This window comes from Macadamia integrifolia, chromosome 10, assembly GCF_013358625.1.
Source record: "Macadamia integrifolia cultivar HAES 741 chromosome 10, SCU_Mint_v3, whole genome shotgun sequence".
Lineage (NCBI taxonomy): Eukaryota > Viridiplantae > Streptophyta > Magnoliopsida > Proteales > Proteaceae > Macadamia > Macadamia integrifolia.
In genome coordinates, this window is record NC_056566.1 from 16,502,572 (window position 1) to 16,515,230 (window position 12,659).

Here is a 12,659-nt window from a genome sequence, read left to right on the forward strand (position 1 = left end):
CCATGTCTGCATGGGAGTGGGGGACCCACTCAATATGTACTTCCCGGTTTGGATTTAGGAATCGGGCTAACCGATCCATCACGGGATAGGCCATGGGTGATACCGATTTAATAAATGTAGCCCACCAAATTCATAGCTTTTGATGGTATAATGGGTGGTGGGTGGGCCACAGCTTCCGGTGGATTTTTTTTTTACGTGACCAATGGAGAGTACGTAGAAGCATTAATAAAGATGAGATTTTACTTTTCTTGAGGGGTGAGATAGTCATTTCACTCTTCTGCGTTTGAGCGTATGAGCCACCACCTTTGAGATTATTTTTTATTTATTTATTCTTAATTAAGGTATTTGTTTGGATAAAAATGGATAAAAAAGACCAAAAAAAAATAAAAATTCTAGAATAGTAAAGAAATGACTAGCGTGGAATGCCTCGTCGGTCCAATTGGAAATTACAATGCACAAAGACCATCATCATCTACCAATGTTGAGTGTGAGAAAGAGAGGTAATCTAAGGTTTCTCATCGTTAACAAAGTCCAAATAGAATCTCCGCATATGTGGTAGGATGATGTGATAATTTTAATTCTGAGACATATTGTTGTAACTTAAGTGGGATCAAAGTAACAAGATTTTCACTTTTAACGATTCGTTTGAAAAATAATCTCGAGTTAGCCACAACATGTATTGTGCTCCCACTTGACCAATAGAAAAAAAAAAATCAGGTTGCCAGTACATTTGATGTGACAACCATGCGAACAAAATGTTGAATTCTATCCCTAGCCATGTAAATTTAATGACAATCAACCTCCTAATAATATAATATAAATTAATAATTTTTTAAAATTAGATTAATTCTAATGGGTACACATCAATTCAAACAATATTTGTATAGAAATAAACAAGTCTTTGGAGAATGAAAGAATACAACTGTAAGTATATCTACAATGGCTTTTGTTATGTATGAGGTTAATTACAAAGTTTACCTCTTAGATAGATTTGGTTGGAGAGAATGCTCCTCTCAGTAAAATACGAAATTAATGTCTAAAAGGTGCACTTGGTCCCCCTCCCCCCAATTCAAGTAATCAAATTCTTTCTGTTAAGCTTCACATGGGAATGAGGTGATTACATTAAATGAATACCATGAAGCAAGGCAATAGAGACATGTGTGAAAAGAGAGACCTAAATCATGAGATCCTCCCACCCTCCATGGTCATGCACTGTGCATCAGCATGTTCATCAACTAATAAACTTTAATAAGGTTCTAAGGAATGGGTGGACTTTGAATTTTTTTATTTTTTAATTTATTTATTAGGAAAAATAATCTTATCAATTTGGTATTATATATATTAACTTACGGGCTAATAAAAAGACATGCAGGAGTATCTTCAGTGCACTGGACAAAAGGCATCATGATTTTTTCTGCATATTCATCAACTAATAAACCTTAATAAGGCTCCAAGGAATAGGTGGACTTGAATTTTTTTTTTTAATTACATTTATTGGAAGAAAGAATCTTGTCGATTTGGTGCTATCTACATTGACATGCGGGGCAAATGAAAAGACATGCAGGGCCAATGAAAAGACATGCAGGAGCATCTTCAACGTAGAGGGAGGATGGTAGCATAGTTTTTTCATGCCTACTTGTGTTTGAGCGTAAGTAATACTAGACTAATAGTGTTCTTTTTCCTTTATTTATTTATTTTGCAAATACATCTATAAATGAAGAAATATATTAAGCACCGTAAGAATTCATGAGGAAAAGAAGATATACACAAACCCCAATAAAGAAAATTCACTAGATTACTAATAAATTCCTTGTGGCTCTTATGTGATGACTTTTCCACATGTGATCTCACCGTTTATAAGGGTTTTTAATACTACTGGAATTGTGAGATCTTAAATGAAAAGAGTAACGGTGGAAGCTAATTGGAACTCATTATCAAGAGTATAGTTTCTTTGACTTCATATAGTCCAACTCTCTCTCTCTCTCCCTCTCTCCCTCTCTCCTCCTTTCCTTAGTATAAATGGAAGAAAAGGAAAGATTGATTTGTTTTCTAGACCAACCATAAAGTAATCACAAGAAAAACAGTTCAAAAATATTCTATATCTATGAATGACTTTGATTGGGCTGCTCTTGGCTGCATTTGGACATTTTTTTCTTTCTTTCTCTCTTTTTCCTGTTGAAGTCTAAGGTTGTTGTAAATGCCTACCCTTAGCCGACATGTCATGTGCAACCCCTCATATCCCCTCTCCATTTTGTCAAAACTTTGATGGAGACACTCAATTTAGGGCATCAAATCGTGTTTAAGCACTTATTTTCGGTTATAAAAAAGATTAAAGAATTAATCATGTTTAGAACTTGGCTTAGGTTTTAATTTTTTTTTGGTGAAGTGACTTAGGTTGAAATCTACTACTAACGGTGCCTTAAAATTTCTGCTTTGCTTGGATGGTGAGGTACAAATTTTACTTTCGATAACCCTAAATAGGAACTAGAAAGAGAGAGGATATTAAATATTTGAAAAAGATAGATCTTCACGCAGATTACAGTGACGTGTGGATTTCTTTCTATTTCCTCTCATGTAATGATTGTGGATTTCACATTAACCCTCACTCTCTTTAGCTATCCAGATCTTTTCTAGTAGTTGAGCTGTTCAGAAAGACATCCGATGGCTGAAAGGACCCAATTGTATGTTGGGGTGTGCGTCTGGGTCCTCCCAGCCACTAGATGCCTCTCTAGGTAGCCCAGCCACCAGAGAAGATCTAGATCCCAATCCTTAGATGACATGTTGGTCTCCTATTCAATGAAACTATTTCTCACATCGTGATTTAGTTTGTCCTGAAGATTCCATGCACCCATGCTAGTAGTGTGAGAATGAAGCCCATTTATACCTATCAAATTTATGGGATGAGGATTCTCCGACAATAGGCATAAGGGATCATACCAATAAGGGGTGACGAAATAGTTTCATAAATAAAGAGGGTAAAAATGTCATTTCGTTTGATGAGGAGGAGGGGAGATGGAGAGAGAAGATGCTAGAAAATATGACTTGTTTTGGATAAGCATCAATTTTTAATTAAAAAAAAATGGATGATGTAAATTAATAGTAGATTGTCGGAATAAATATGATACATGTATTAGTAATTATAATAAATTGGTACAAGATATATATTATTTAATAAAAAGGTGTAGGGAATAAATATGATATACTTAAATATAAAATAAGAAACTTTTGTCAGCTTCTCTTGGATACATAATTTATTAGGAAATTTGTCAAGGCAAATGGGTTGGATTAAACACATCATCAGTCTTCCATGTGGCTTAAATCTTGTGAGTGACAAAGGCAGCACAATAGGCAAATAATAAACCCATTAGCTTATTTTGCACTCAATTTCATCGATGTGTTCCCTCTTTAAAACTTAAATAAGAGGCCTCAAACTAGGGTTTGCAACATGTGCTCATTTACCTTCCTTATTTCTCCTACCTTTGAAGGGTAAGGGAAAGGTAGTGAGATTAAAGGTAAGCATGGTTTTACTAATTATCATCCTAATATTTCAAGAAGGTATCAAGGGGTATGAGGGTCGAACCAACAATCTTCTGTGTAATTACGTTAAAGCCCAACTACCTATCTCTCTGTCTGCCGTTGAGCTAGAAGCTCACCCCATAGTTTACCTCTTTTATTTACATATTGTTTACTCAGGTCAAAGAAATGGCAAATCACAATAAATAATGAGAGAGGAGTCCCCACATTGCCAAGGTGGAAAGATTCTCCCATACCACACCAATCATGGTGCAAAAATGATTTTGGTTTTATCAATAGAAAACTCATATATTCAAAGAGGAGAGCATGAGCAAAATACAAGAGACCATGGGATAGGATCTCCACATTATCGGCGTGGAGATTTTTTTCACATAAATAATACCAAGGAGCCAAAAAGAAGGAGAAACTAGTGGTCACTTTGTTGAGGCAATTTGATTAAGGAAGAGAGTAAACAAAATGGACCAAGCCCTAGAAAGTGACAATATGACTATTAAGTTACATATCATTGGATCCTTGCTATGCCAAGATGGTGTACCAAACATTACCTTTAACCCTAAATCCAAGACACAATTTGTTTGTTGAACACGTGTTTTGGATCCTATTAATTAGATTTTAGTCTCTGGTCTATGTAGAACTTAATAGGGGAACGTCATAAGCCGACCCTCTTCCACTTTGATTGATACACTCCACTTCTTCCATTAATTGGTATCAGGGTTTTGGTTTTAAGTGTCAGTATTGGGATTTGAGACTCGTATCAATATTAGATTCTTAAGTGATACAATAATTCTGACCATTGAATATCTAAAAAATATTATAGATTGACAACATATCGGTAGCTTTCATTGTATCTTTTAGCTTTGTATATATTGATATGCACTCTCTAATGGTTTAGGATAGTTGGGATTTGCAAAGCTCTATTATGCACCTTGCCCAATTTTCTTTGGGTCAAAAGTTGAAATGTGAGCAAAGAACCATATGGGGTCTACATATCCATAGAATTTCAGCTGCATTCGGTAGATGTGTAAGCCAAAGATCAATCTAGGGGATCCCTTTGCCTTGTCATACTAGTATGAAAGTGGTTTTCTGTTCAGAGCGTAGCCTACACCAGTGTACCTTATGTCTATCTCTCTCCTCTCCAAATAGGTAGAGATGTCTTTTTATATCAAAACAAGAGAGATAGACACATGGAGCACTGATATAGACCTTCCAGTATTATTGGTGCATGATCCATTTGCTTACATAAACACTTGTGTATTAGTGCCACGTGGCAGGAGTAGGCATCTGACCAAGCCCCTGATATAAAAACTATTACCATTTTTTGAGTAAGTGTTTTGCTTTGGAGTTTTAGTCCCACATTGATTGTGGGAAAGTGAAAGGGATATATACAAGATGTGGTTTCTTTGAATGTGTAAACCCTTGTAGGAGAGACACCCTCTTCTCTCATGTGTTGGGGTCCAAGGGGCTTTTTCAGATATGTGTTTGGGCTGGGCCTTTCTTTTTAACTTGACATTATTTTTATCATGGGCTTACAATCTTAGACTTTGGGGCTTAATATTAAAATCTGAAATCGTCGGAATTATTCATTATAAGATATTGGGGATTCCTTCCCTTGTCCACTGAAATAATGAGCCATGAAACTCGCATTGACACTCTCTCTTTAGACAAAATGAGTCTCCTACTGAATGAATCTGTCTCCTATCCTCCATTGGTGTGATTACCCACTCTGGTGTCATGGGAAACCTCTGCCAAAACAAAAAAAAAAAAAATTTGGGTAACAATCTGGAAGTGCCTGTGTAGTTTGTACCAACATTGCGCAGTAGATAACAATTACATTAATCAGAGAAAAGTCATGGAAGTTGTAACTCACTATGTGAAAATCAATATACATTTTGTATGTCAACACCTCAACTAATGCTAAAAAAAACCCACCACCAACCTTCAGAAACTACAGAGCATGATTTACAAACTACAGCCTACAAGGCATGAATTAAACTGCTTTCATGCATACACACTTTAACACACATATTATACAAACATGGTCCTCACAGTTTCCCCAATCAACTCGAATAAGATCGTCTGCTCCAGCTCTCTTGTCATTGCCTCAATATCACAATCCATCATACACAACCAAGGTTTCATCCCCAGATCTCGGGCCACCATGGAATCAATCGAATAACATGAATCATTAATCGGGCGATATGAGTATCCACGGATCTTCTCCAAAACATTATCTAACAATATCTGCCCACAAGGTCCACAAGGTGGTTGAAACATGCCAGTACCAACAATCTTGCTTTTTAATCTTGAGGTCCTTGAGGAAGGTCCGTATATGGTCGATAGAGCTTCATTCGTCAAATCATACAATAACTTGTGGTCTACCTCTATCTCACAGTGATTTTCAGAGCATTTTTCCTTGTCCCTTCTTCTGTAAGATTCTTCCACTTCCTTGAAAACCCAGTTGCTAATGGGCCTTCCAATTGGGTCCCATATGGAAGAAGAACCATCAAACAGACCATCATACAAACCAGAAGCAAAGAGGAGATCTCGAACGAAGGCTTCTGCTGGGCCTTCTAACTCCAACATCTTGGTCTCTAAAGGCTCATCTCTGATCACCATGTCTTGGGAATAATCACACTCAAGTTCATTCAACTGCCTTCGCAGCTCTGTGTGGTCATCAACAGAAATAGTTATTAGATGACAGCATATGCACACGCAACACTACTGCACTTTCAATAAGAAAAGAGAGCTTCACATTCTTGAAGACTTGTGCACTATGGTGCGGGATGAAATCTATTTCACAATGGTCTATAAATGCTCAAGTGTTACAAATGACAAGTCACAATCATTCAAAATGGAGTAAAACCCACACACACACACACAAAAGGACTCCTTGCAAGTGAAGTGGAATTGGACTTTCATGACCATCAATAATCTATCTATCAATCTATCTTTTTCTCTGTTTCATTTGTCTTACTTTGAGTGCGTAAAGGATGCAATATGCAGTGGGAGGTTAAAATCATCAAAACAGGTTAAAGCAACCTCATAGATAAGAAACTCTGTTGTGCATGCATTGTGTTCATAAGCTGTAAGACTCGAGAACTTTGTTTCCCTAATTCTGAAAACCCATCTATGTATCTTCTTCAATGAGATTAAAAAAAAAATAACTAATTAAGACCCACAAGTCGAGCCAACAGATTATGCTGATCGAAGGTCCCATCCATAGGGATCCACTGCCTATGAACAAAACAAGGTAAAATGACATGGAACAATTTCTCAAGGATGTAAAGAAGCATCCATTCATCCACATAAACAACCTCTTTTGTTGTCTCTTGTTTGTCATGGTTGTAATGGTGCATAAATCTATATAATTCCATTTCTGTGTCTCTGAACACTTAATTCCATTTTTGGACATATAAAGCTATAAATTGACACCAAAATCTCCAAAAATGTCAGCAAATGTTAGAGGATTATAATTATCATTTTTTTATGGAGACCACCATCTCTGACACCTCCAGTCTATGTCTATCTTGAGAAAGAAGAAATGCACTATCTTATATACAACCACAATTGACTCTGTGTGTGTGTGTGTGTGTGTGTGTGTGTGTGTGTTTGTGTGTGTGAGTGTACATACATTTCATCATGGTTGAACACATACACCTGCACAAAAATGTAAATATGTGGAATAATCCAAAACACATAAATGGATATGTCAAACATGACACTTAAAAAGTAAATAGGAATGCATAGCATTAATAAGCTCATTTCTCCCTGGATACTACAGCTCCAGCAATATAATATGCCAAAATCATTTCATGTTAATTAGTCCTTACTCCTTTCCACTTCGTGCAAACCTACATCTGAATTTCATGTAGTCATTTTATTTTATTTTTATTTTTTTACTCATGTATAACATCTGTTTATCCCATTGACCAAAGATATGCAGGTATACTACAGTGACCAACAAAAGTCTGGACCTATGAGATCAGCATTCCACTAATGCATGCAACAGATGATTGACCATGAGACAATGTGTATTGAGCAACGCATGCAAAATGTGGCAGGATCAGAGATAAAACCAGGTAGTATGACATGATGACGTAAAATTAAGTGTAATATGTGTGTTAAATCTAAGCTCTGATCATTCATACCATGAAGGTTTGAGCTGATCTCTCTGAAAACCTGTGGTACAGGACAATCTTCTATCAAGGGTACATCCAAAGTGGAGATTGGGCTTGGATGGTCAGCTGGCCTACAAAATTCTTCATGAGCACTGCTACACACTGATGCTGGGCTTGGTGGCACCTCAGTTGAGTTCTCCTGACCCCCAGAACATAAAATCATAGATCAGAAAAAAAGTGGAATAAAAAGAACACAACAAATTCAGAACGCATTTTATTGCTATAATAGAAGACATATAATCAACTAAATTACAGTGTAGATCTTACATGGGGATAGCCAAAATTCATTCCAACACTAGGTCCACTCATGATATCTTTTATGGAATCAGATTCACAGCTTCCTGCTTCCTCCTCTGACTGGATCTTCCGGCCAAATAGTTTGCCCCTCAGAGTGAAACTGGATCTGAGATTTGAAACTCTCCCTCTGAGACTGAATCTCTCTTTCCTTATTTTTCTAACTTCGAATGAAACATTTGCAGCAGCTTCATGCTTCCTCCGGATGTGAGCCCCAGTTAAAATGTGCCGATCCTCCAAAAGAAGCTTGCCGAATGAAGTTCCTGAAACAGGAGCCGACAAAGATCTTACTAGGTTCCTTGGAGACACTTCCCCCACATAGAGCATCTTGTTGCTTTGACCATGTCTGAAAGATTTGGTTTGCCTTTCAGCTTCATCTTTCATATGTTTCAACCAGCCCCCCTTGTTCTCAGTTTTCAAGACATCTCTGGTTGGTCTTAGCTTCCTCCCTTCATTATCCAAAACAGAAGCTCTTGAGCCACCGATGCCAATTTTCAGGACATCCACATCACTTTCTCGTTTAAGTACGTTCCTCAGTCTCTCCGACAAGAATTTCCTGGTGTCTCTGTTGATAAACTCTGGGGAACTTGATTCATTGATTTGGATCTCACTTTTATATGATCCGGTCGATTCTGATCGGAGCAAAGTCGAACCAAGGTCCTTAGTAACACTTTCTCTTACCTGCTTCGCTATATTCCTTGCAATTTCTTTCGGATCTGACAACTTCTCTCTGAAAGGGGTCTCGATTCCACCCCCTCTGACCGCCATCTCCTTTTTAACACTCTTTCCTTGTATCTCACATCTCAGCCTTTCCTTCACCTCCTCTAGAAAATCTTCAATACTTCCTACCCCTTGAATGCTCTCCGGTGAACCAGCCCAAGAGTCTTCGCTGCTTCCATTTCTATCAGTGCTGGGCTTCAATATCACTATCTTTGTGGGTACAGAAGATTTTCCCAGTTTTGGATCACAATTCATTAAAGGGACCTGCTCCAAGTCACCAGTTTGAGATCTATTTCTCAAATTTACAGGTTCCACTTCACTAATTTTGAGAGCTTCCTTCTTAAAATCACGATATTTTAAAGCACAACTTCCTTGTGAATTCACTTCTTGTATTGGCAGTGAATTGTGACGCATTAATTCTATAGGTTTCTCTTTTGCTGTGGACCTCCTAGAACCTGCATATATAGCCATCTTTTCCTTGTTGAGATTCTCTTGAGCAAGCCATTGACTAGGAATTCTGCCAAGTTCAACACACCTTGAACGTTCCCTGACCATCATTGCTTGCCATTTTTCAAATTCTCTCTTGAACTTCTGTAGTTCCTCTTCTTGAGGATGTTCTCGAGGTCGTGGTTTTTCAAACTTTGGGTCACAACTGCACCGGTCAATTTCTCTTATTTTATGATCAAACGCTAATTTTACTTCCCTTTGCTTTAAGTGTTTTGAATCAAGTGATTTAGAGTCAATTAAGACATTTTTTGTTTGCTCCTCTCTTTGTGTTTTCTTTCCTGTTTTTTCATTCCTTCTCTCCTTGACGTGTATTGTCAGTTTTGGTTCTGATGGTAACGCATCCATTCCCATCAAACGAGCCACAACACTCGGTGCATTGCGTCTGGTCTCTGGACCTTTAGAAATCTCCCCATCAATCAACTTCTTCATGGAATTCTCTTTTGGATAATAGTTCGTTTCAGAGGAATTCTGCCTCTCTTGAAATGAATACTGAAAGTTTAAATCGTGTAATCATTGTTCAGTATGAGTCATATATGAGAGAGAGAGATTAAATATCTAAGAATAAAATTTATAGAATATATGCAATTATCACTCCTCTGTGAACAGGATGGAAGAAGCTGCTCTCCAAGCTGTGCAGATATTCAAATGAAGCACATCAAGAGGGATGAGTTACTACCATAAACTGGGGATAAACCCGCTTTCCTGTAAGCCTCATGGAGAGCTATGCCAAAGGCAGATCATGTGCATTGATTACTAAATGGAAACCTATAGATTGGTCTTTTCCCATGAAGGAAAATAAGAAATAACACACTAAAATGTCATAGGAAAGAATGAAGTGAAGAAAATAAAAGATTCCCTCTATTAAAAAACTCATCCACAGGAGTGACAGAAAGGCACCATGCAAGAGAGACATAGGTGACAAATGATACATCAAGAGGGCTTCTTGTCAACCACGAAAGAGTACATTTTATTTTCCAGAAAGTTATAAGACAGAATATAAGGGGAAAATTACCAGTATGTTGCTTTCCATAGCACAAATGTTCTGAGAAATTTCTGTTGGCAGCTCCAAGCTATTTCGAGGGGCTTCGAAGCCTGATGATGAGGCAATCAACAACGTTACATTTCCAAATAACATAACCACGGAATTAATTAGATGGATAGCACTTTATGCAGTTTATTTTTCAGGGCAGCTGTCCCTAATGGGTGCATGGATGTCTGAGGTGGTCTTAGCGATGAAAGCCAGTGGTAAAGTAATCCATCAAAACCTGATGGCAAGAACTTCCTACATTAAATTGTTTTAACTTCTATCAGAGGTGAATCTTCACCTTCTTCTAGCTAAAAAATTAGTAACCCATCATGGACTGTGACAACAAAAGTGCAAGGCCACAACCCACAACATTTATTAAATTCACAATCAGCAATGAAGCATTAGTTACTTAAAACCTGGGAAAAGGTTCTACTCATACAAGGCTTTAAAATATTAGCTGCAACTACGACTAGAGGTTGCAAATTTAAATTTTAAATTTTAACAGCCCAGTGCTTTCTAAGACTCATGGACTGTACCCCACATTGTGTACCTTACCACCATCAGATATCCTCACCTAGCCCAAATACCAAACAAAACAATAGAAAAAACCGAGAGTTTATACCTACAAAAAGAACAAGACATATAAGTAAATAATCACCCTACCATCGACATGTCTCTTATGTGCCCACAACATGCTGGGCTGGCTACACTCAAATAGGTGCATTAGACCTCCCATGTAGCCAGATCAGTCCTTTAAGCTTGATTTGGTTAGCAGCACATCTATGGTTTATCCCACTGTAACTTTAGTAGTTTCTCATTCTGCAATATGAATACTGCTAAACACCAACTCATACCCTACAAATCCACAACATAGAGTCTATATAAGTAATATTAAAAGTCAGTAAAACAGTTAAGAAATGACAAGTGGATTGATCTCTACGATACTCAAATCTTGGAAAATATCACAAAAGTCCAACTTAGAGGAATAATCTTATCAATAATTAAATTCATTGTCAAATAATCATATAGTACCGCAAGGTTCCAACTTTACACCCACATTTTTTTCTTTACAGTGTAGACGGACTTCTGCAAGAGATAATTACTACATAAACAAAAAATAAATGAGGGAAAAGCTCAAACAGAAAAAGTTTGGTAATTTGATGTATGAAGGGTATGTTAATTTAATAAATCAATGCAGTCATGAAACCAACTATATTCGAAGCCACTAGCCCACCTGATCAAACTCATGGGGATATACCATATATGAATTGAATCCACAGTCATTGATCCAGAACATTTGTTACAGTGAAACATGATTTACTGCAATATAATGATTTACAATTCGGTTCTCATATAAAACAAGTCAAGTTTCAAATCGTAGCCTCCCAATTCAAACGACTGCAGTGTTCCAATCTCCTATTGCCGACACATCATCCAAGACCAGACAAGTGAGAACACCAGATTAACAGAAAACTGAAATATCAAACACAAGCAAAATACGAAACACACAAATTTCATGACTACTAAAAGAAATTAAACGAGCTCAAATTTAACAGTTTCCACATCCAACCCAGCAAGCGAAAGGCCATAAATTGTTGAGCATCCGATCTTATTACAGAGTGGTTGGGGAATCAAATTTCAAACTCCATACTGCAATTTCAATTCTACCCACAATGCATAACCCAAAACACACTTGATTTGAGTGATCTTCAGACAATTAAATCCTATTGTGAGCTTAGCTTCTAACCCAAACAATTAAATAACAGATTTGAACAAGTCACACTGAATATGAATCATCAGAGTAATATCTCAAGAACCCAATTCCCCAATCCAAACATAGAGAACCAGCATGCATCATCAAGAGAAATAAACCAAACCTACCATCCAGAGAAACCATAAACGGACAGAAACCCATCACCGGGAACTCATCCTCCACCGCATTGAACAGAAAGTAAGATGGATATACCGTCGAACAGATGATGTGAGTCGATGCAAAGTTGACACTTAAAGCTATGAACACTTGTTTCGTGTTGGGACCCTGAAAATGCCGGAAAAGCTACACTTTTAGTAGTAGAAGAAGAATCCATGGCTGGAAAAAACGACCAGAAAGCGAAACTTCTCGTCAATTTTCAGTTTTCTTTAGTCCTTAACCCCTTTGTTATCTTTACTGTGAAGGGTTTATTCGATTCACGCATCGTTCGGGAGAACGGAAAGAAACCATCTTCCCACATATGATTGGATGGCTATGATCATCACAGTAGTATTCTAGTGAAGTTCGCCATTGATATATTTGTCTGCCCCTGCATCTTGTCCCGTTCTTGTCTATGATTATCACCGTTGATGCCTTCCACGTGTACATCATAGATAAGGAGGGGATCTTATAGCCTCAAATTTCCGTT

General features: G+C 37.4%; 1 protein-coding gene across 1 annotated transcript; it reads right to left on the reverse strand.

Moving 5' to 3' along the window:
• Positions 1-5,343: 5,343 nt before the first annotated feature.
• Positions 5,344-12,411, reverse strand: LOC122091882. The gene is made up of 6 exons (XM_042662108.1): positions 12,142-12,411; positions 10,924-11,115; positions 10,246-10,325; positions 7,980-9,722; positions 7,683-7,851; positions 5,344-6,197 (listed from the first exon to the last, which is right to left on the reverse strand). The coding sequence occupies exons 2-6, from the start codon at positions 10,994-10,996 to the stop codon at positions 5,560-5,562; spliced, it is 2,703 nt and encodes a 900-aa protein (XP_042518042.1). The 5' UTR covers positions 10,997-11,115; positions 12,142-12,411; the 3' UTR covers positions 5,344-5,559.
• Positions 12,412-12,659: the final 248 nt, after the last annotated feature.

Bases quoted from the DNA above. Each gene is read 5' to 3' on its own strand.
- LOC122091882 (XM_042662108.1), bottom strand. From the start codon at position 10,996: ATGGGAGGTCTAATGCACCTATTTGAGTGTAGCCAGCCCAGCATGTTG. The intron at 9,723-10,245 runs GTAATTTTCCCC...TTAAACTTTCAG, and splicing joins CTATGGAAAGCAACATACTG to TATTCATTTCAAGAGAGGCA. The intron at 7,852-7,979 runs GTAAGATCTACA...TCTGGGGGTCAG, and splicing joins TGAATTTTGGCTATCCCCAT to GAGAACTCAACTGAGGTGCC.